Source organism: Acinonyx jubatus, chromosome A1 (genome assembly GCF_027475565.1).
Source record: "Acinonyx jubatus isolate Ajub_Pintada_27869175 chromosome A1, VMU_Ajub_asm_v1.0, whole genome shotgun sequence".
In the NCBI taxonomy this organism is placed as follows: domain Eukaryota; kingdom Metazoa; phylum Chordata; class Mammalia; order Carnivora; family Felidae; genus Acinonyx; species Acinonyx jubatus.
In genome coordinates this window covers 115,725,543-115,750,090 of record NC_069380.1, presented here as the reverse complement: position 1 = coordinate 115,750,090, position 24,548 = coordinate 115,725,543, and the positions used below count along the sequence as shown (strand labels likewise).

Here is a 24,548-nt window from a genome sequence, read left to right as displayed (position 1 = left end):
CAACTATCAAAAGAATAAAATCTTGCCATTTGCAAAGATGTGGATGGAGCTAGAGTGTATTATGCTAAGCAAAATAAGTCAGTCACAGAAAGACAAATACTATGATTTCACTCACATGTGGAATTTAAGAAACAAAAACTGATGAACATAGGGGAAGGGAAGGAAAAATAAAAGAAGATAAAAACAGAGAGGGAGGCAAACCATAAAAGACTCTTAAATATAGAGAACAAACTGATGAAGGTTGCTGGAGGGGAGGTGGGTGAGGATAAGGGCTAAATGGGCAATGGGCATTAAGGAGGCCACTTGTTGGGATGAGTACTGGGTAACAACATGTAAGTGATGAATCACTAAATTCTACTCCTGAAACCAATACTACAGTATATGTTAACTAACTTGAATTTAAATAAAAAATCTTGGAATTAAAAAAAAAAGAGACCAGGTTCTCATATAAAACGATCTGACCCTGGATTCTATTCTCTTGTACTCTATCTGGTAGTCTACAAATTTGTTCCCACATTATTCAAATAGGTTATTCTGTTCTTATCTATTCTTATTAGTGTGTAAGAAGCATAAGATTTACTTCTTATGGGTCTGAGGGATTAAGAGGACCCAAACATTGTTTTTCAAGATTTTACTGTTTAAATATCTATTTATATGAAATTCTCACAACTAGTAAATACCTATTACAACACAAAATAAGTAAAAATTTAATGAAGGAAAGAAAAAAATTCCTAAGGAAATTGGTATTTGTTTCACCCATTTCACAATGTCAAATTCCATTTTATTAGACCATCTAGTCTATAATATCTAATTTTAAGAGAGAAATTACAACAATGTAAGCTACACTAGCTCTATATCCACATTGCATTATAGCTATGAAAATCTCTACCTATAATCTTCCATTAAACTGTCTACTCTATATTAGAGACATAATCTGTAATACCATGAGATATCTATAAACCATAAATACAGACGCATTCCTTCTTTGTGGATATCTGAGAGAGACCACAAAGTATTAAAGATTTTTTATATTTACTCTTACAAATCAATAGAAAAGCGAACCTCATTCATTTCTTTAACAGTTTGAATATTCATTTCAATTTCTTAAGAAGTTTCTGTCTGTACTCTTCTGAAGGAGAGTTATTATCATACCCAGGATGATACCATGACCTATATTCTAGTTAAATCATAAAATATAAAAAATAAATTTAAACTAGCAAACATGGTATTTAAGAAAACAAAACAGTGACATCAAGGCCCACAGCATTATAAGGCTCCTTCCCCACAACAGCTTAACAAGAACAACAAAGGAAACTTACTTAAGAAATCAATAATTTTCAATGTGGTCACTTTTATTTTGTCATAAAGTGAATTCTTGAAAAACACTACAAAAAGCAAGCAAATAAGGTACCCTAGGTACTGAATATGGAGGAGTATCATTTTTTAAACTTTATGATGAAACTTTGCAAAGTGAATAGTGCAATAAAATCCAATATGCTTCCACCCAGATCCAACAGCACTTATTTTTTCTTTATGATTTAATGTAATGTTTAGTAGTCAATCACATATATAGGGGCATTCACTCTTAATACATCAGTTTGTACCTCCAAATAATTCGTAACATTATCTTGCAAAATAACACCATTATCAAAACAAAAAATTACTAATAACTCTGTTAATATAACATTTATGACCAAATAAGTGTAAAAAAACAGAAAACACAGATTATATTTCCATTTCATTATGACCACTAATAAAGATTTTCAAAGCAACTATAAGGAGAGCGCAAGAAGTGATAGTACATGCAACTATAGTACAGCCTAATATTCATTATAGACTGGCAAAAAGTATCCACAGATTGTCAAGAAAAACAAAAGATTCAAAGTTTAAAGTAATTTTATTGAATGTTGAATCCAAAGCTATTCCTAAAGTTCTCATTTCCCCCTATATTCCTACCAGTGTCAGGAACTGGAAGGCTGGGGATAATTGGCTTCAGAAATTTAAACTCATTGGACCCCGAGTCTCCCGTCAGACACACCTCATACTGGTAGCTCTGCGACAAGGTCCCCGTGCCGCTGACGTCCACCAAGTGGCCCGGAAAGTGGCCCTCGGGCCCCGAGCAGCGACCCGCAGACGCCGCCCGGCTCCGCCTGCACAGCCGCACCGCCACGAACACCAGCACCGAGAACAGGAAGAGCGAAGACACGGACGCCAAGGCGACGACCAAGTAGACGGTGAGCGGGTCGGCCCGCGCCTCGGCCGCCACCTCCGGGAGCGGCAGGTAGGGCTGCGAGAAGCCGTCCACCAGCAGCACGTGCAGCGTGACGCTGGCCGAGCGCGGCGGCTCGCCATTGTCCCTGACCAGCACCACCAGCCTGTGCTTGACGGCGTCGCGCTCGCTCAGCAGCCGGGCCGTGCGCACCTCGCCGTTGTGCGCCCACACGCCGAACAGCCCGGGCTCCGTGGCCTTGAGCAGCTGGTACGACAGCCAGGCGTTCTGGCCCGAGTCGCCGTCCACCGCCACCACCTTGGTCACCAGGTAGCCCGCCTCGGCCGCCCTGGGCACCAGCTCGGTGCAGGGCGCAGAGCCGTTCTGCGGCGGGTACAGCACGAAGGGCGCGTTGTCGTTGTCGTCCAGCACCAGCACGCGCACCCGCGCCTGGCTGCTGAGCGCGGGCGAGCCGCGGTCGGCCGCGCGCACGCCGAACTCGAACGCCTGCAGCGCCTCGTAATCCAGGGACCTGAGCGCGAACAGCTGCCCGTTGTCCGCGTTGATGGACACCAGGGAGGCCAGGGGCAGCTGCGGGTCCGCGGGCGGCAGCAGCGAGTAGGTGACCTGGGCGTTGGCGCCCGAGTCCCTGTCCGTGGCGCTCACGCTGCCGATGTGCAGGGCGGGGCTGTTGTTTTCGCGGACGCGCAGGGTGTAGGTGGTTTGGCTGAAGGCGGGGGCGTTGTCGTTGACGTCGGAGACCGTCACGGTTATGTTGTGCTGCGTTTTCAGCCTGGGGGTCCCTAAGTCGGTGACGGTGATGGTGATGTTGTACTCAGATCTTGTCTCTCTGTCCAGTGCTTTTTCCGAAACTAGAGTGAAAAAGTTCTTGAAGGTTGGTTTCAGAAAAAAAGGGAGCTCGTCTTGAATAGAGCAAACCATCCTCCCATTGTCCCCGGCGTCTTGGTCTCGGACGCTGAAAAGAGCAACCAGAGTCTCTGAGGCGTTCTCTGGAATTGTCTTTGTAAATGATGAGATGGTCACTTCTGGTGGATTATCATTTATATCTACTACTTTAACCAGAAGACTGCATTCTTCTGAAAGACCCCCACCATCTGTTGCCTGAATATTTATAGTGTAGAACTGTATTACTTCAAAATCCAGGCATGATCTCAAGTGAACCTCCCCAGATATTGGATTGATTTCAAATGTTTTACGAATATCTTCTGATGCATGCAAAAATGTGTATGATATTTTCCCATAATTTCCTGAATCCATATCCTTAGCAGAAATGGTGATAATCCAGGAGCCAGCAGGTGTGTCCTCCAGGACATGTACTTCATAGAGCCTCTGAGCAAACTCAGGGGCATTGTCATTGATGTCCAAGACCTTGATGAGAACCAAAGTTGTTCCAGTCCTGGGTGGAGATCCACCATCCAGTGCTATGAGTGTTAATGTGAGCTCAGGCTCCTCCTCATGATCTAATGCTCTGTCCAGGACCAGTTCTGGGTATATCTTTCCATCACCACTGTCTCGAATTTTAATGTAGAAATGAGAATTAGGGCTAAGTGTGTAGTTTTGGAGACTGTTGGTTCCTACATCCAAATCTTGGGCACTCTCCATTAGGAATGTGGTTCCACTACTGGTACTTTCTGATATTTTAATAAGTATTTCCTTGTCTAGAAACATAGGGGAGTGATCATTTATGTCTTTGACATGCAGCTCACCCCGAAAAAACTCTAAAGGATTTTCCAATACCATCTGAAAATGTAGCACACACGGCTCGGTGAAGCCACAGAGCTCTTCTCGGTCCAGTTTCTCATTTAGGAGCAAATCCCCCGTCAGTAAATCAAGTTGTAAGTGCTTTTCATTATCATCAGACACTACCCGGGCCTCCCGTGAAGACAGCTCCTCCACCCCAAGCCCTAGATCCCTTGCAAGATTTGCCACAAAAGAACCAACTTCTGTTTCCTCTGCCACTGAATATCGCACCGATTCAGGACCCGCCTGAGATAATCCCAGCAAAACAAAGAGAATCAGGACTTGCCTTTTCTGCAGAGCGAGCACCCCTTTGATCTCCATGGCTCCTTCCAGCAACCTCTTTTGTAGAAAAATTTAAGTTCAGCCCTAATTTTGGAAGCTGAAGCTGAATTTTAAAAAATAAGATCCCCCCCCCCCCCGGAGAGTATATAGTCCTCCAGCAGCTTTAGTAGATGAAGCTCCTTTACTCCCTCTCTTCTCAGTGGCTTGGATGTTCTCTGTTCCCTGAATAATGGAGCCCACAGTGTTGTCCATGCACTGATTTCATCTTATCCTACAGCGCCACCATGTGTTTCCATGAATTTTTTTTAAAAATTTTGTTTTCTTTCAACAAATAATTCATGAATACCTCTGGAGTATTTTAAAGCAAATCCCAGACATCATATATCTTTACCTCTAAATACTTCACCAAGTATCTCTAATAGATAAAGGCTTTAAAATATAAATACGATACCACTATTAAAACCAGCAAATTTAGCAATAATTCCTTGATATACTTTATACTCAGTCTGTGTTTGGTATTCCTCATTTTTCTCCAAAATGTTTTTTACTGTTGGTTTGTTTGAATCACGATCCAAACAAAGTCTATACAGGGCATTTAATTAGTGCTGTTTTGAATGCTGACAAGAAGACTCTATTAAAATGTCTTGAACTGAAGGGAGGTTGGGAAGAAAGATGTCCTGAATTGAAGAAATAATATTTTATTTAGGCCATTTCTTGAGAATTTCAAATATATTATCTCCTTTACTCTTGTAAATACTTTTGAATTCAGTTAACTATAGTTAGTAATGTCATTACCTTTTTCTCACATATTTTAAAAATATACATGTGGGGGCACCTGGGTGACTCAGTCAGTTAAGCCTCCAGCTCTTGATTTCAGCTCAGGTCATGATCTCACCGTTTGCAGGATCCAGCCCCCACATCGGGCTCTGCACTGACAGTGTAGAGCCTTCTCAGGATTCTTCCTCTCCCTCTCTCTCTGCCCCTCCCCTGCCTGTGCTCTGTTTCTCTTTCTCAAAATAAATAAATAAACATTTTAAAAAATTTAATTTACATGTAAGAATGTGGAATAAATAAAATAGATTCAGTCCTTGTCTTTATGGAGTTCACTGGCTGAAAATTTGGCAGACACATTATTAAAATATTTCACAATGTATTCATAGGTAAAGAGTAATAGAGAAATACCTAGAAGGGCCATCTTGTACCTAGGAGGCAGCATAGCATATGAACATGGATTCTGGAACCAAAATATTTACATTTGAATCCTACTTCTACCATTCAATATCTTCAGTCTTAGACAAGTAATGTACCTCTGTTTCCTTACCTGTAAAATAGGGGTGATAATGGTATTTACCTCCTAGGATTATTATAGTAGGAATCAAATGAATTAATATTTACAAAATTGCTAGTAAGTGCTAGTTAAGTACCTACTAAAAAATAAAATCTAGCCCAGATTTTTGAGCATCAGTGAAAGCTTTCCTAAGGTAGTAAACTATAAGTTGTGATCTGAAGGAGCTAGCCAGGAGAAGGAGTGTTTCTGGCAGACCTTTTGAAGAACAGAAAGAAGTTAAATATGCCCTGAACTTTAAACCATAGAAGGGGATAATTTAAAAATGAGACTGGGGGGAGCACTGGGTGTTGTATGTAAGCGATGAATCATGGGAATCTACCCCCCAACCCCCGCAAACCAAGAGCACACTGTATACGCTGTTTGTTAGCTTGATAATAAATTATATTTAAAATATAAAGGAAACTGATACTAAATGTTTTTGTTCCCCCAAATTCACATGTTTAAACCTAATCCCCAGTATGATGTTATTTGGAGAGGTAAGGCCATTGGGAGGTGATTTGGTCATTAGGTTGGAGCTCTCATGGGTGGGATTAGTGACCTTATAAAAGAGATCCTAGAGAGCTCCCTTGTGAGGACGCAGCAAGAAGAGAACCACTAGGAAGTGGACTCACCAGACATAGAATCTGCTTACACCCTGACCTTGGACTTCCCAGCCTCCATAACTGTGAGAAATAAATGTTTGTTGTTTAAAAAAAAAAGGGAGACTGGCGGGGGTGGGGGGAGTGGGGTGAGGACACAAGTTATTATATAGGATATAGCATGAATTTAAAATTTTATCCTATGGAAAATTATAACACAATGTAGAGTTTTAAACATTTGATTAACATGATTGCATCTGCATTTTTGAAAAATCAGTTTGAAGGAAGTATAGAGAATCAATTTCAGGAGGAATGACTGGAATCAGAGACACCAGTTAGGAGATGGTGGCAGCCTGTTTAAAAGTAATGCTGGTGTGGATGGAGAGAAGAGGGATGCTTAGAAAGATACTTAGGATCTGGTCACTGATAGGTTGCATGTGGAGAAAAAAAAGGAAAGAATCAAGGATGATTAACACACTTCTGGACTTGGCAACTGGTTAGTTGTGTCATTCCCTAAGACAGAGAACACTGAAGAACAAAAAAGACTGAAGTGGAAAAAGCTGAAGTCAATTTTGTACATGCCGATACTAACATGAATGCCTTGGGAGATATGTGTAAGTGTTCGCACATGCATGTCCCTATGTGGAGCTGTATGTAATTATATATAGAATATAAACTGGGGTAGATATGGACTTTGGGTTTCACCAGCATGTATATGGTGATTGAAACCATGAGAATTCTAAGATAATCAAGCAAAAGTATGTCAGGTAACAACAGAAGAGGCAAAAGTCTGAAAAAAACACCTTCATTAGAGGAGAGGGGAAATAAAGTATCTTTTAAAAGACAAAGACAGCTCAGAGTTGAGAATCATGAAACCAAAAGCAAATAGCATTTCAAGGATATGAGGAAGATCAATGGTAGCAAATGCTTCAGTAAACTCAAGAAAAATGAATGTTGAAATGATTCCTTGGATTAAGAAGATGGTCATTGTGGAGGATTCTAATAGATGTCTGCCAAAACCTGTTCCCTTTATAGAACAGGGAACCTGTTCCCCGTACCCAAGCACATTGGGTATTCATAGTTGCCAGTCCCAGTCTCCCTTGTAGTTAGGCATGGCCAATTGAATTAAGTTCTCACTGGGGCACCTGGGTGGCGCAGTCGGTTAAGCGTCCGACTTCAGTCACGTCACGATCTCGCGGTCCGTGAGTTCGAGCCCCGCGTCAGGCTCTGGGCTGATGGCTCAGAGCCTGGAGCCTGTTTCTGATTCTGTGTCTCCCTCTCTCTCTGCCCCTCCCCCGTTCATGCTCTGTCTCTCTCTGTCCCAAAAATAAATAAAAACGTTAAAAGAAAAAAATTTAAAAAAAAAGAATTAAGTTCTCACTAACATTGTGAATAGAATTTTTGTTTGCCACTCCTAGGTCTAGAATAGAAGACATCTGGATGTGTTTCCTCCCTCCCAGCCAACTAGAACCTAGATGTGGCAGTGACTCAGCTACAGTCATGCAGATTATGACATTGCAGTAGGAAATGTAGGAGCAATTACTTGGAACAAAGGACTGTAATGAGCAAAGCTGCCTCGTATACCTAGTCATTTACACTTGAACTGTTTTAAGGAGATACACACTTTTACAAGCCACTATGTAATTGTACTGCTTTGTTCAGCAACATAACCTTATCTAACTTGTACCGAAATCTTCAATCACTTTTACTGTAGCGGTTTAGAATGGTCACAATGAAAATCAGACTGTACTTGGTTGAAAAGAGAGAAGGATAAGGAAGTAAAGATGACAATCCTTTCAAATTTAGCTCCAAAGAAAAAAATTGATAGTCTCTGGAGGAGTCTTGAGACTCAGTAGGGTTTTTTTTTAAACCTAGGGAAATTTGAACTTATTTAAAATGCTGATTTGTAGTATTCAATAGAGAGGGAGAAAAGAGAAGACTTAATCAAAGTGAAGCCCCTAGTAGGTGGTTAAAGATAGGATCCAGAAAACAAATGAAGGGATTGGACTTGGGTAGAAGGTCATTATAAGTACCGATGCTATCCAGTGTGAGGTTTGGGGCCAGAAATTTAAGAGAATTCCTATCTGATAGATTCTATTTTCTTGGTAAGGTATTAAGCAAGTTATCTGCTGAAAGGGGTGGGTAAGTAAGTAGTAGAGTGAGAAATTTAAAGTAAGATAACTAGGTTTGAAGTAGTTGTTATGAAGAATAGAAGAGAAAACTGATTAGGAAAATATAAAATGATTTCTTGGTCTTGAAAGCCCAATTAAGTTTAGATGTGATAAAATTAGTGTGATAGTAGTGATAATTCTCTAACTTTCCACTTGGAGAGTGCAGCATCCCTGACGTGATAGAAGAGGAAGGAGACAATTATATTCATCTGGAGTGGATTTTCATCAGGTGGTTTTTGTGAAGGAAAATTGAACAAGGGAATAGAGAATATGGGCATGAGGATGATTAGAAGTGGTAGACCAGGGAATCAGCTGAACAGGAGAGAAATTAGAACATGAAGGGAGTTAATATATAGTAAAAGCATCATGGAATAAAGATTCTAATAAGGTAAAGACAAGATGTGACAGGAATAGCAGAATGAGAGGGTTAAAGACATAGTGGATTATATTCTCAGAGAGATATCTGAAATTTTTATTTCATATAAAGAACCAATTTGGGGTGGTGGAAAAGTACAGCACATGGCCAGGGCATAAGGATTGAGCCAGAGGAGAGGTGAATATCTAGGGATTGAAAAGCCATGTTGTTAGATTAACCAGTGGACCTGGGAGTGGTAGCAGGACTTGAGGTAGAAAGGAGATGAGCAGAACAAAGTGTTTGTAAGCTAAAATGTCTTTATGTCCTTTCTCATAGTGAATCCCAACGTAAATTTTTACTTGATTTTTATTGGTAACGATTTTCAGGGAAATCATCTCTGGGAGGCTGGGCCATCTCTCACATCTCCGTTTTGTAAGTGACCTTTTCCCCAGTGGACAATGTATAGTCCTTTGATATAAAATTGGCTGATGCAGTTTGAATTCTATGCATTGGCTTAAATTTAACTATAAATGAGTTATTTGATGCATAAGAACAAAATTTGTTTTTAGTTATACCTTTGAAGAGAATTGGTTGGTTGCTTTTATCTGGGCATCTGAGCTCCTGAAGGCCTGGCCACTCTCCATTAGAGTCAGGAAACACATAGTTCTTTTTATAAATACACAAGTCCCAAGTCCTCCTGTTCAGATTTCTGGAAAAACTTGAAGCAAGAAAACCTAGTTTTTTTTTCTGCTCTTGCAACACATTAGATTTTCTGCCTGAGCTATTTGAAATTTTTTAATTTACATTTATTTATTTTTGAGAGAAAGAATGAGACAGAGCATGAGCAGAGGAGGGGCAGAGAGAGGAGACGCAGAATCTGAAGCAGGCTTCAGGCTCTGAACAAGCATTCAGCACAGAGTCTGATGTGGGGCTCAAACCCATGAACTGTGAGATCATGACCTGAGCCTAAGTCAGACACTTAACCGACTGAGCCACCCAAGCGACCCGTGCCTGAGCTATTTGAACTGCACTTTCCCCCTCCCATATTATAGATGACAGAAGGCCCATCTAACTTGGGACACAGGCTGCTAGAACCACTCTCACCACTGCTATTAATAGCATTATTGACATATCACTTACATACCAGAGAGTTTTCCCATTTAAAGTGTACAGTGCAATGGTTTTTAGTATATTTCCAGAGTTGTGCAATTATCACCACAGTCTAATCTCAGAACACCATGCCCTAAAAAGAAACCTGTTACCCTTTAGCCATTCTCCATCCTATACCCTCCCTCCAGCTGTAGGCAACCACTAATCTGCTTTCTGTCCCTATAGATTTCCCTGTTCATAACATATCATACGAATGGGATCATACAATATAGGATATTTTTAAAGTTTATTTATTTATGAGAGAAGGCACAATTTGGGGAGAGGAAGAGAGAGAAGGAGAGAGAATCCCAAGCAGGTTCCATGTTGTCAGCACAGAGCCCAATGTGGGGCTCAAAAACAATGAGATCACGACTTGAGCTAAAGTCAGACACTTAACCAACTGAGCCACCCAGGTACCCCAAGAGAGGAGGTAATCTTAATACTTTACTTTGATTTATAAATTTTTTTATGAATCTTTGTTCTCTATGTAAAGCAGCTTTCATTTAGGGGAGGAAAGAACTTGCTCCTAGTTCCACTTATAAAAATAGGAAATTAGAATTTAATTAGCCTGCAGAAGAAACTTCTGTTCCCTCCATTTATCTTGAATTCAAAGCATTATGAATCAGTTCATGCAGTTCAGAAGAACTGGTAGTGAAATTGTAGCTTTCAGAAAGTGTGAACATTATTTTGGATATGCTAGAGCAAGAGATTCTGCTTCCCGACATTAACTAATACCTAGCCCTGCTAATTGATAAAATAAAGTTTTTTAATTTATTAAAGAGGCAGTTTCTGGCACTGATTCTAGAGGTACTAGAGGTAACAGAACAATCATTTTCCTCACCCTCACCCATTTCATCCTTTCTGTGCCTACTCTCTCTCTCTCACACACTTCCTTTCCTCGATAGCCTCACTCATTTTGTTTCTCTACACTTTCCTTCCACAATGTATAGACTTTGGGCTTATTGATGAGATTCACTGGCAAACTCTTGCCCCAACAATGAAAGCTTTCTCTTCTGTAATGTAGTCACATTACTAAAGCCAAGAGTGGTTTGTTGGTGCCTGTGCTGCATTAGACAAAACTTTCTCTTACAATGTGTTCGAAAAAAAAAATGTTTTGAATTAGAACCTTAAAGGATTATCGTTTGATACTTCTCAATGCTCTCCAAATACTTACATATATCTCTGAGAAAAGTGGTTTTCACACTTTGGATTACAGTCCATTATTAGTAGGGTCATGAAATCACTTTAGTGGATCATAACCATGCTTGAACATTAATGAGAATGGAATAATATGGGCAATTTCAGACTTCATAAAAAATCTAATAATTATTTACAAAACATTTCTTTCTATTATATTTGTATATTACATAATATATACAACATAACTTTTCTGTTGGCCGTCATTTTACATTTAGAAATTAGTACCCAGGAGCACTGGCTGGCTCAGTCGGTAAAGTGTGCAACTCTTGATCTTGAGTCATGAGTTCAAGCCCCACGTTAGGTGTAGAGAGGACTTAAAAATGAATTAAAAAAAAAAGAAATTGGTGCCCAGTGTGTGTGTGTGTGTGTGTGTGTGTGTGTGTGTGTGAGATTCTGGGAGGATACAGAAAGCAAAAATTATAAATATTAGCATACAGTCCACTTTATGCTATACAAATAATTATTCAGATGGAGTCAAGTGGATTCTATTATAGCTTTGTAATATCAACAAGAAATTTGGAAAATTACAACTTCATATTCCAAGACTCTCTGGGTAGCCACAATATTGATATGCTTTCACAATCACTCTCCAGGATGCATGAAGAAGAGATGCTAAAAATTTGGCTCTGGCCCTTTCTAACAAGGTGATTACACTTACAATTCTATTAAGGACATGATTTTTCAGGTGTATTTTAAACAGCAATAAACATTTTTAAATGTTAATATAAATGCAGTGAATTTAAGGAAACAAAAATTACATTTCTGAATAGTAACCATTACTACACCGCAAGAAAAAAATGCAAGAAAGAATGAAGAAATACTTGCACACTTGAAATACTCTGAAAATGGTCTGCTTTATTTTACCATAAGCATAATTGTGGGTGAAAGTTCAAAATTCAACTGGAGAGAGGGTCATGGACAAAAAGTGATTTGGTGTTATAACTTAAGGACGCAAACTCATTACACATTAAGACGCCTTGGATTACAAAATAAATTACCTTCTCATTACAATCACAAAGATAAACATTCTCTTAAAAGTAAAAATGGGTAGAATTTGTGACAGTATAAATGTACACTGAATACAATTTAAAATACACACAAATTAGGGGAAATAGCATTGATTTGGAAGGGGCAACAAAAAAGTGTCATATGTGGAATATAAAAGCTACTTATGTCACTATATATTGAACCCAAAGCTATTGCCGAAGGTAGGATTTTCTTCCGTTTCTTTCCCAGAGCACTGGGGTGGGAGGTTCGGGATAATCGGCTTCAAGAACTTGAATTCATTGGTTCCAGATCCTCCCCGCAGACACACCTCATACTGGTAGCTCTGCGACAGCGTCCCCGCGCCGCTGACGTCCACCAGGTGGCCCGGAAAGTGGCCCTCAGGCCCCGAGCAGCGACCCGCAGACGCCGCCCGGCTCCGCCTGCACAGCCGCACCGCCACGAACACCAGCACCGAGAACAGGAAGAGCGACGACACGGACGCCAAGGCGACGACCAAGTAGACGGTGAGCGGGTCGGCCCGCGCCTCGGCCGCCGCCACCTCCGGGAGCGGCAGGTAGGGCTGCGAGAAGCCGTCCACCAGCAGCACGTGCAGCGTGACGCTGGCCGAGCGCGGCGGCTCGCCATTGTCCCTGACCAGCACCACCAGCCTGTGCTTGACGGCGTCGCGCTCGCTCAGCAGCCGGGCCGTGCGCACCTCGCCGTTGTGCGCCCACACGCCGAACAGCCCGGGCTCCGTGGCCTTGAGCAGCTGGTACGACAGCCAGGCGTTCTGGCCCGAGTCGCCGTCCACCGCCACCACCTTGGTCACCAGGTAGCCCGCCTCGGCCGCCCTGGGCACCAGCTCGGTGCAGGGCGCAGAGCCGTTCTGCGGCGGGTACAGCACGAAGGGCGCGTTGTCGTTGTCGTCCAGCACCAGCACGCGCACCCGCGCCTGGCTGCTGAGCGCGGGCGAGCCGCGGTCGGCCGCGCGCACGCCGAACTCGAACGCCTGCAGCGCCTCGTAATCCAGGGACCTGAGCGCGAACAGCTGCCCGTTGTCCGCGTTGATGGACACCAGGGAGGCCAGGGGCAGCTGCGGGTCCGCGGGCGGCAGCAGCGAGTAGGTGACCTGGGCGTTGGCGCCCGAGTCCCTGTCCGTGGCGCTCACGCTGCCGATGTGCAGGGCGGGGCTGTTGTTTTCGCGGACGCGCAGGGTGTAGGTGGTTTGGCTGAAGGCGGGGGCGTTGTCGTTGACGTCGGAGACCGTCACGGTTATGCTGTGCTGCGTTTTCAGCCTGGGGGTCCCCAAGTCGGTGACGGTGATGGTGATGTTGTACTCGGCCTGGCTCTCTCTATCCAGCATTTTCTCCGTTTCCAAAGTGTAATAATTCTCAACTGAAGATTTTAGCATGAAAGGGAGGTCTTCTGGGATAGAACAAATCATCCTCCCATTGTCCCCAGAGTCTCTGTCTCGGATGCTAAAAACCATAACCACAGTCTCAGGCGAATTTTCTGGGATTGGACTGATAATTGACGATATGGCTATTTCAGGAGCATTGTCATTCACATCCATCACCTGAATTCTGACTGTTGATTTTCCAAAGAGACCTCCCCCATCTGTAGCTTGAATGATTACTGAATATGATTCAATTGTTTCAAAATCCATGGATGCTGTTAAACTGACTTCTCCAGACTTTTGATTAATTTCAAATGTCTTGCGAATATCTTCTGAGGCATGGGAAAAAGAATATGCTATTTCTCCATTTTTTCCTGAGTCTAAATCCCAAGCTGAGACGGTGACAATGAGTGAGCCTAATATGCTATTCTCTGGAATCTTCACCTCATAAAATGGTTGCTCAAACTCGGGAGAGTTGTCATTAATGTCCACAACCACCACCCGGACAGTTGCAGTCCCAGACCTAGGTGGAGACCCACCATCCAGAGCAGTAAGGATGAAACTGAGCTCCGACTGCTCTTCATAATCCAGTGCCTTGTCCAGAACCAACTCTGGGTATTTCCTATTGTCCGGATTGACTCGCATTTTAATGTGGAAATGAGAGTTGGGGCTTATTATGTAGTTCTTCAGAGCATTGATTCCTACATCTAAATCCTTCGCGCTTTCTAGTAAGAACACAGCACCAACAGGACTATTCTCTGGGATTTCTAGGAGCATTTCTTTTTCTAAGAATATGGGAGAGTGGTCATTTATGTCCGTGACCTGGAGCTCAATGCGTAAAAACTGCAAAGGGTTTTTCATTAACACCTGGAAATGCAGCACACAAGGCTCAGTGGAGCCACAGAGCTCCTCGCGGTCTAGCGATTCGCTTAAGAGCAAATCCCCGGTGTTTTTGTCCAGCTGCAAACGGTTTTTGTTATCATTAGAGACCACCTGAGCCCCCCTTGAGACCAGCTCACCCACTTCTACTCCCAGGTCCTTTGCCAAGTTGCCTACAAAGCTCCCACTCTGCATTTCCTCTGCCACAGAAAAGCGCCCAGACTCGGAACCCGCCTGAGATATTCCTAGCAAAACAAAGAGAAGCAGGACTTGCCTTATCTGCAGAGTGTCTGCTCTTCCGTTCTCCATAGCTCCTTTCCTGAAAGCTTCCTGCAGAATCGCTTCAGCTACCCTTCACACTTCTGGGAAATGTGCCTCTGATAATGTCCGTCGAATCTTCGGAGGCCTAAGGATTTTAACCCCGTTGAATAGCTTGTAGTTCGCCCTTTGAAGGTGTGTTCTTTTTGTCTTCCCAACGCTCTGTGCGCACTGGGTAACAGGGTCCAGAACATCATCCAATTCAGTTTCTTTTCCCCCGGCGCGATGTTATCCTGCAGCGCCACCATGCGTCTCCACAGATTTTCAGTTAGATGAAAGCTACCTAAATTCCACTAATATAAATGTCCCTTTAGAAACAAATGTTGTTTTACTCATTGTGTGTAGTGATTAAAAATATATTCTATCTTCCATAAGAATTGTTTTATACTCTTTACAGTTTCTGATGTTGTTAGTATTGTTTTAAAAACAAGATGTGATTCCTGGCCCCCAGAAGTTTGTAGTATTTCTGAGAGGACTGAAAACCTGAAAGAAGACTGCATCATTACTTGGCCTTCTTTCGGTTGTAATGCAAAGGAAAGTATACATGAGTCACTTTGAGAGTCTTCTCAGAGGATATGAAATTGGATAAACTGTAAGATGGAACACAAATAGATAGTTATTATAGTACAAGAAGGCATCTCTGTAGATTTCCTTAACAGCAGTGAACTGTGAACTGGGAGAAAATGAAGTAAAATATTGGGGTGGAACGCATTATGTAAAGTCATAATTTAGTTCCAGCTTCTCATAATTTACCAAAGTATTTAATAAGTACACAAACATGCTAGTTTTGTTTAAAGCAGGCTTACTCCTAAAGCCACCTTCCCTTAGGTTCACAAGATTTATTCCACCTACAACTATGGTCACCTGCTTTCATTTTCCACCCCACAAGAGATTCCCATTCCCAGTCATAGAGCAAAACTTAGTTTTACTCTGATTAGACTAATTAAGATCGTATACCTGCTATTGAAGCAATCATTATTTCATGAGGCAGAGAATTATAACGTGGAGATTTTAGTCTCAGAATCTGAAGACCCATCTTTGGCCTTGCTTTAACTGTCTGGGACCACCTCGGAAGCTTTGGGTGGTCTGAGTCCTAGCCAAAGTGAAAGGTTGCTACATAAGGAGGGAAATTGTTTGGAATAGATGCTATAAATTCAATGATCTCAAAAATGCTCTCAAAAATGGATTAAGGAGGGATCTAAAAAATTTGCATCTAAAAATGTTAAGTTCAAATTACATTTAAAAAATGTAAGATAGATACGTTATTGAAAAATTGACCACTACAAGGGTAGAAATAGAAAAGTAGGTGGGTTGACTACTCTTAGTTATTCTCCCTCCTTTAAAAATACTCACTAAGGGGCTCCTGGGTGGCTCAGTCAGTCAAGCATCCTATTTCTGTGAGTTTGAGCCTCAAATCTCTGCTGTCGGTGCAGAGCCTGCTTCAGATCCTGTCCCCCCCCCCGCCCTTTCCCCAATTGTACTCTCTTTCAAAAATAAACAAACATAAAACCCATAAAATACTAACTAAAATGACAGAAAAGAGGAAAAGTGGTATGAACACATAAAGACTAAGAATGCACAAGTGAACACCCAAAATTTTGATGACAGAGGCTGAAAGAAGAGCAATTGAGTTAGCAGTTCTAAGAAACATGTTAAGTGCCTGCATTGGAAATGTTCATACAAGACTAGTGGGTTTGTCCTACAGTATTCCATTTAGGTACAAGATTTAGAGGAACCATGTGTAAGAAAGCTGAAGTCAGTTAAGAACTAAAAAGGAAAGTTGGATAGTCCAACCATTTCATCAGCCTATATAGACAGGAAAGTATCTCAGAGGCAGAGAATGGGAAGTTACTTCTTTGGAGAAATTAAATGGGATGACCCCTAGTTTCGGAGACCTTAGGCAAAGCTGAGTAAAAGTTGAAGCGTGAAACTAAAAATAGGGAGGTGAAGCAAAACTTTGCATCCTGAATGATGAAATTTCCAGATCACCCTTATCATGCAATACTCTCCAATTGTAGCACACAGGGTATATACCTGATCTCCTGTCTAACTTTCCTTCACACAGCAGATATTGTAGAATTCTAACCTGGAGAATATGAAAAGCTTAGATAAAGATTTACACATAATGCGGCGCCTAGCTGGCTCAGTCAGTAAAGCATACAACTCTTGGTCTCTGGGCTGTGAGTTCAAGTCCCACATGAGATGTGGAGATTACTTAAAAATTAAAAAAATCTTATAAAAAACCATTTACACATACTAATATTTGGAAGGGTCTCCCAAGATAATAGTCTTATCCTAGCATGGTTACATTAGAGTGAAGTCCTACCATCAACAGGCCTCACGCACTCACAAAGAGCTGAGAGGATGGTATCTCTTCGTCCTTCCATCCAAACTTCCTTCCTTCCTTTCCTTTCCTTTCCTTTCTTCCTTCTTTCCTTCTTTCCTTCCTTCCTTCCTTCCTTCCTTCCTTCCTTCCTTCCTTCCTTCCTTCCTTCCTTCCTTCCTTCCTTCCTTTGTCTCTCTGTCTCTGTCTCTCTTTCTCTCTTTCACTGATGCTGGGATGGGCTCAGTCCCACAACCGTGAGATCATAACCTAAGCCAAAATTGAGAGTCAGAGGCTAAGCCATCTGAGTGACACAGGAGCCCCTCTCATCACTCTTAAATATGAGAGCATCATCCTTCTTTAAAGTTTATTTATTTATTTTGAGATAGAAAGAGCACAAATGGGGTAGGGACAAAGAGAGAGGGGAGAAAGAGAATCCCAAGCAGGTTCCACACTGTCAGCACAGAGCCTGATGGGGGGTTTGAACTCATGAACCATGTGAGATCATGACCTGAGCCAAAATCAAGAAGAGTTCGATGATTAACCTACTGAGCCACCCAGGCGCCCCTGAGAATATCATTCTTAATAATGAAAAGATAGCCCAGGACCACAAGAAATTTGAAGAAATACCTATGACATGACATAGCAAGGTCAAACCACCATCTCCAAAAACAAAAACAAAAACAAGAGGAAATAGACATAATAGAGAAAACAGAAGAAAGTCTTTAAAAATGTCTAATATCCCCAGAGTAGTAAAATCTCATAAGAGCTAACACTTACTGAAAATTTGCTCTGTGATATCCATTGTTCTAAGTGACACATATGCTTTTATTCATTTAATATTAACAGTAACTTCATGAAGTATGTGTTCTTACTATAAGATTGAGAATAGATTATGACTTAAGTCCCCCTTACTAACTATATAACCTTGGATAAGTTCTTAACTTCCCTGTAACTCACTCTCATTTTAATAATGGATGTAACGGTTTCTACTGCATAATGCATTTTGTATATAATGTATTTTAAAGGAATAAATTAATTATAGATGAGAGAAGATAATACATTTACATATCTACAAAAGGATCCTATGCAAAACACTCAGAGAACCAAAAGAGCTATTAAAAATATAGTCAGCCAAAAAGAAAAACTTAAATATAAAGGTTGGATTATAAAATAAATTGTCCAAAAAAGTAGAGCAACAGACAGAGAAAATAAGGAAAAAATTTAGTGTCTTAGAGTATCAATCTAGAAGATCCACTATTTAACTAACGAAATTCTGGATAAAGTGAGAATGTAGAAAATTCAAGGGAGAACTTATTATCAAAAGCATAACAGGAAAATTTCTCAGAACTGGAAGTGAGAGTTTAAATGTTAATAGAGTACACCCCTGTGACCAGATAAATAGATAAGTGATAATAGAGTATTTTCAGAATATGAAGAAAAAGTTTCCGATTCTTCCAGAATGAAAAACTAGTGGTGACATTAAAAGAGATCAGAATTAGAAGGGACTCAGTATTCTGAACAGGAACTCTAATTGCAATCAGTAAAAAGAACACTGCTTTCAAAATGTGAGGGAAAATTATTTTCAACTTAGAATTTTACACCCAAAGTACCACTCAAAAGAAAAACAAGAGTGCTTTACTAAGCAAATTTTCAAAAACTTTCACCTCTTCTGAATCATTTTTATGAAACTAGTGAGAGATGTGTGTTAGTTAAGTAAGGAATACACTAATAAAAAAGAATATATTGGATCCTGTAAAAGGGGACCAACACAAGAAAGTAATAAAGGAAAAAGTTCTAGGGCGACAACCATTAGAACAACCAATGTTGGAAAAAATTAACAAAACTAAAAGGCAACCTAAGTGATGGGAGAAGATATTTGCAAATGACATATCTGATAAAGGGTTAGTATCCAAAATATATAAAGAACTTATACAACTCAACCCCCCCCAAAAAAAAAAACAGTTTAAAAAGGGGCAGAAGACTGAATAGATATTTTTCCAAAGAAGACATTCAGATGGACAACAGACACCTGAAAAGACGCTCACCATCATTCATCATTGGGGAAACATAAATCAAAAGTACTGTGAAATATCACCTCATACCAGCCAGAATGGCTAAAATTAACAAGACAAACAACAGGTGTTGGTGAAGACACAGGGAAAAGAGAACCATCTTACACTGTTGGTGGGAATGTACACTGGTGCAGACACTCTAGAAAACAGTGTGGAAGTTTCTAAAAAAGTTAAAAATAGAACCACCTTATGATCCAACAATTGCACTAGTGGGTATTTATCCAATGAATACACAAATACTAATTTGAAGGGATACATGCAGTCTCATATTTATAGCAGCATTATCAACAATAGCTTAATTATGGAAAGAGCCCAAGTGTCCACTGACTGATGAATGGATAAAGTAAGATGTATGTGTGTATGTATATATGGAATGGAATATTACTCAGCCATAAAAAGAGTGGAATCTTGTCACTTGCAACCACATGGATGGAGCTAAAGAGTATTACGCTAAGCGAAATAAGTCAGAGAAAGACAAATACCATATGATTTCACTTGTAAGTGGAATTTAAGAAAACAAATGATCATAGGAGAAAAAAAACAAAAAACAAACTCTTAACTATAGAGAACAAACCAATGGTTACCAGAGGGGAGATGGGTGGGGGATGGGTGAAATAAGTGATGAGGATTAAGAAGGGCACTTGTACCAATGAGCACTGGGTGTTGGATGGAAACACTGAATCATTAAATTTTACATCTGAAACTAATATTTACTCTGTATGTTAACTAACCAGAATTTAAATAAAAACTAAAAATAAAAAAAAAGAACAACCAATGTTAATGAATCAGAGATACAAAAGGTTCTGGGTGAAAGATCTAAAATAAATTGATAGGTATCTGGCATTTTTTAATATTTAAGAGAATTATTGTTATTGAAATGAGACTTAATGTGAAAAATCAATAATAGTAAATAGAAAATGATGCAAGTAAAAACAAGGATCAACTCTAGGAATTAAGTTTTTCAAGAAAAGAAATGTAATCATTACACTAATGTGTATTTTGAAGTAATTTTTGCAATATACATAAAAACTACTAGTTTAACCTAAAAAAATGACAGCTCTATTGGGAGAACAGGAGAAAGGGCACATGCAATGTTGTATGTGTATTAGTTGGAAAGGAAGGAAGTGAAATCGTCTTTTGTCATATGAAGGAGTGATTAAAGTATAAAACTGTTAAGATACAGTGGCATAAACATATTACTTCAAAAGATGATCAATTCTAGAGAAACTACTCCATAAGAGGGGCCAGACATTGAAGAATTTATTGTTTTTCTTTGTGATTTTTAGTTCATCGTGATTTAAAAATTTCATAACAACTAAAATATATTTATAAAATGAAATGAAAAGTGAGTACTTTTCCAACAGTCCACAAATATTCTTCACAAATTTTCAAAATGCTTTTATTTATTTTCATGCAGGTTATTACATTTTGTTGCCATTAAGAGACACGACCTATTTTTTAACATATGTCAGCAAAAGTGAACACCAGAAAATAGTAAGAGTAGTGTATTTAAAGGAAATGGAATAATAATATGACTACAAGATATGACTGTAGTCCCATATCACTCACAAAATGATCTCTCTCATTTTCTCACGAGCAGAGTAAGAGAGAAATATCTTTAAAATGCTAGATGACATGATTTTTTTTCACATGATTAAACAGAATGTTAGAGAAGATCAGAAGTGGAGGGATGTCTGCTGACATGAAGGAAGTACAAGGTGATGAGGACAGAGATTAGTCTATGAAATATACTAAAAGGAAAAGACAAATTTCGATTTTCTAGGTAAGAATAACTACATCCTTGTACATTTTGAAATGATTAAACCTTGAACTATTATTTACAAATGGGTGCTAATTAAAGCTACCTATTGATTAAATGCAAAAAAGGATGAAATGACATTGTAAATCATAGATATACAGTACTTAAAATTAGGCTTAAAATTGTAAAATAACTAGGAATTTTAAAACTAAACTGATATTGATATGATTGTACACCACTTAAAAGTGCGTGAAAATATAAAAAAGAATTTTTACTGTAAGTTAAATCCAAAGCTATTTCGAAAGGTGGGATTTTCTTCGCTATGCCCCCCAGAGTCCTGTGCCTGGATATTGGGGATAATGGGCTTGAGGAACTTGAACTCACTGGTCCCCGAACCTCCCCGCAGACACACCTCATACTGGTAGCTCTGGGACAGCGTCCCCGCGCCGCTGACGTCCACCAGGTGGCCCGGAAAGTGGCCCTCAGGCCCCGAGCAGCGACCCGCAGACGCCGCCCGGCTCCGCCTGCACAGCCGCACCGCCACGAACACCAGCACCGAGAACAGGAAGAGCGACGACACGGACGCCAAGGCGACGACCAAGTAGACGGTGAGCGGGTCGGCCCGCGCCTCGGCCGCCGCCACCTCCGGGAGCGGCAGGTAGGGCTGCGAGAAGCCGTCCACCAGCAGCACGTGCAGCGTGACGCTGGCCGAGCGCGGCGGCTCGCCATTGTCCCTGACCAGCACCACCAGCCTGTGCTTGACGGCGTCGCGCTCGCTCAGCAGCCGGGCCGTGCGCACCTCGCCGTTGTGCGCCCACACGCCGAACAGCCCGGGCTCCGTGGCCTTGAGCAGCTGGTACGACAGCCAGGCGTTCTGGCCCGAGTCGCCGTCCACCGCCACCACCTTGGTCACCAGGTAGCCCGCCTCGGCCGCCCTGGGCACCAGCTCGGTGCAGGGCGCAGAGCCGTTCTGCGGCGGGTACAGCACGAAGGGCGCGTTGTCGTTGTCGTCCAGCACCAGCACGCGCACCCGCGCCTGGCTGCTGAGCGCGGGCGAGCCGCGGTCGGCCGCGCGCACGCCGAACTCGAACGCCTGCAGCGCCTCGTAATCCAGGGACCTGAGCGCGAACAGCTGCCCGTTGTCCGCGTTGATGGACACCAGGGAGGCCAGGGGCAGCTGCGGGTCCGCGGGCGGCAGCAGCGAGTAGGTGACCTGGGCGTTGGCGCCCGAGTCCCTGTCCGTGGCGCTCACGCTGCCGATGTGCAGGGCGGGGCTGTTGTTTTCGTGGACGCGCAGGGTGTAGGTGGTTTGGCTGAAGGCGGGGGCGTTGTCGTTGACGTCGGAGACCGTCACGGTTATGTTGTGCTGCGTTTTCAGCCTGGGGGTCCCCAAGTCGGTGACGGTGATGGTGATGTTGTACTCGGCTTGACTTTCCCTGTCCAGCCCTCCTTCTGTCATGAGGATGTAAAAATTTTCCACAGAGGGTTTCAGAAGGAATGGCAGATTATCTTGAATGTAGCAGTGCATTTTTCCATTTTCTCCAGAGTCTCTGTCTTTAATTCTAAAAACAGCCAGTACCGTCTCAGGAGAGTTCTCAGCGACATGGTTGGAAAGTGATGACATGATCAGTTCAGGGGGATTGTCATTGATATCTAATACTTCCACCAAAACGGTACATGTTGCAGTAAGACCCCCTCCATCCATTGCCTGTATATTTATTTTGTAAGACTTTACTAGCTCATAATCAAGCAACACTATGAGGACAATTTCTCCAGAAAAAGGATTGATTTGAAAGGTTTCTCGAATATCTTCAGAAGCATCAAAAAATGAATAGGATATGTCTGCATTGACTCCAGAATCTATATCTCCTGCAGAGACTTTTGCAATAAGGGACCCTACTGGACTGTTTTCTGGGGCCTGGGTCTCATACATTGTCTGAGAAAACTGGGGAGCATTATCGTTGATGTCCAGGATCACAATTCGTATTGTGGTGGTCCCAGACCTGGGTGGAGACCCACCATCCAGTGCCGTGAGTGTTAAACTGAGTTCGTGCTGCTTCTCCCGGTCCAGTGCCTTATCCAATACTAGTTCTGGATATATCATGCCTTCATCACTGTCACTAATTTTAATATGGAAAAAAGGGTTCGGGTTGATGATGTAGCTTTGTATACCATTAAGTCCTCCATCTGAATCCTCTGCTCTTTCTAGTCGAAATGCTGTCCCTTCAGCTGTATTTTCTAATATTTTTAAGACCGTCTCTTTGTCCCGAAACATTGGTGAATGATCATTTATGTCCCTGACCCTCAGCTCAGCCCGGTAAATCTGAAAGGGGTTATCCATTAAAATTTGGAAATACAGCAAACAGGGCTCTGTGAGGCCACACAGCTTTTCCCGGTCCAGTTTCTCATTTGTGAGCAAATCTCCAGAATGAGGATCCAGGAGCAAGTGTTGTTTGTTATCAGAGACCACCCGGGCTCCCCTTGAAACCAATTCCTGGTCCCCTAGCCCCAGATCCTTTGCCAGATTAACCACAAATGATCCTCTCTCTGTTTCCTCTGTCACAGAATATTGTCCAAACCCAGAACCTGCTAAGGATACTCCCCCAAACATAAAGAGAAATAGGACTTGCCTTTGTCTTGGGCAGCACAACATTCCAGCCTCCATTGCTTTTTCAGAACACGTCTTTTGTCAATGTTGGTCACAATCACAGCTCCCAGCATACAGAACCAGCAGTTGCAACCCCCAGACCTATGCCATTTGTAGCAGGAGTCTGGGTTTTTTTCCTTTTCCAATCTTGGGCCAGTACAGGTTTTCTCCCAGCTCATCTGCCTTGATCCTTTTTGTTAATGCTTTCCGCAGCATTCTCAGTTCATGGTCGATTTTTTTTTTTTTTTTTTTTTTTTTTTTGTCTTTTTAGCCTGCAGCGCCACCGCGTGGCCTCCAACAGACTCAAATGGCTCTACCCAATTTGTGTGTGTATTTTCAATTTTTTTCTTTAGTGGCTCATTTAAGTATTTCATTTTTCTTTTCTTTTGTTTGGTAGAAAGTAATGTTGAGATAGAGTACTGCTCACATTGTTGAGATTTTTCACTGATTCATGGGAAAAGTTAAAAATTCAAAACTTGGAAAATGTTTCTAGCAGTTAACTCTGTCCACCTCATTGTGCTACATTTAGTTCTGTAGTAGGCCTTTCACTCCTGAAACTACTCCCATGCAATGTCATGAACCAAAGTGGAAAACAGTGGTGACCTCTGGGACCAAAATAACAGATTTTACTTTTCCAAAAACATTGACCAAACTGAAAAAAGAAACTTGTTTCACACATTCTTCAACAATTTCCTTAAAATCTAATCATATTGCCTAAATATAATCATCCAGAGGGAAGGGTTTAGGCTTTCCCTCCTCTGTGCTCCCATAGAAACTTGTATAATTGCTCTGTACATATTACTGCTTCCTGTTTCATGCCAATTTGTCCCTTATTCAAGTCAACCTGTCCCTATGTAAGGATGGAAGGATGCCTTAATCATCTTAAATTCACAAATCAGACACTCAATGCTTGCTATATTAAGGAATGGATAAATAAGGTCTACTTACTAGGATATGAAACGACCTTCCGTGCCTTAAATCCATACCATTTGAAAATTGTATTCTTTCACTTAAACTCATTCTTATCAACTTGTTTCTTTTTTTCATATGTCTTTGTTTTTCTTATATTAGCTTTAAAATTACTTACAAAATTAAAGAAGGGACTGGTCTT

General features: G+C 41.5%; 3 protein-coding genes across 3 annotated transcripts; all 3 read right to left on the bottom strand.

Annotated features, from left to right (window-relative positions):
- Positions 1-1,331: 1,331 nt before the first annotated feature.
- On the bottom strand, positions 1,332-7,304 carry LOC128315501 (protocadherin beta-14). Its single transcript, XM_053222170.1, has one exon. It carries the CDS (start codon positions 4,289-4,291, stop codon positions 1,898-1,900), a length of 2,394 nt encoding a protein of 797 aa, XP_053078145.1. The 5' UTR covers positions 4,292-7,304; the 3' UTR covers positions 1,332-1,897.
- Positions 7,305-12,077: 4,773 nt separating this feature from the next.
- LOC128315497 (protocadherin beta-11) lies at positions 12,078-14,631 on the bottom strand. The gene has a single exon (XM_053222167.1). The coding sequence runs from the start codon at positions 14,622-14,624 to the stop codon at positions 12,231-12,233; it is 2,394 nt and encodes a 797-aa protein (XP_053078142.1). The 5' UTR covers positions 14,625-14,631; the 3' UTR covers positions 12,078-12,230.
- Positions 14,632-15,101: 470 nt separating this feature from the next.
- On the bottom strand, positions 15,102-24,540 carry LOC128315496 (protocadherin beta-10-like). Its single transcript, XM_053222166.1, has 2 exons — positions 21,203-24,540; positions 15,102-15,223 (listed from the first exon to the last, which is right to left on the bottom strand). The coding sequence occupies exons 1-2, from the start codon at positions 23,453-23,455 to the stop codon at positions 15,200-15,202; spliced, it is 2,277 nt and encodes a 758-aa protein (XP_053078141.1). The 5' UTR covers positions 23,456-24,540; the 3' UTR covers positions 15,102-15,199.
- Between the last annotated feature and the right edge of the window lie 8 nt (positions 24,541-24,548).

Coding starts and splice junctions, on each gene's coding strand:
- LOC128315501 (XM_053222170.1), bottom strand. CDS start 4,291: ATGGAGATCAAAGGGGTGCTCGCTCTGCAGAAAAGGCAAGTCCTGATT.
- LOC128315497 (XM_053222167.1), bottom strand. CDS start 14,624: ATGGAGAACGGAAGAGCAGACACTCTGCAGATAAGGCAAGTCCTGCTT.
- LOC128315496 (XM_053222166.1), bottom strand. CDS start 23,455: ATGGAGGCTGGAATGTTGTGCTGCCCAAGACAAAGGCAAGTCCTATTT. Junction 15,224..21,202: donor CCCAGAGCTACCAGTATGAG/GTGTGTCTGCGG, acceptor TCCATCTTACAG/TTTATCCAATTTCATATCCT.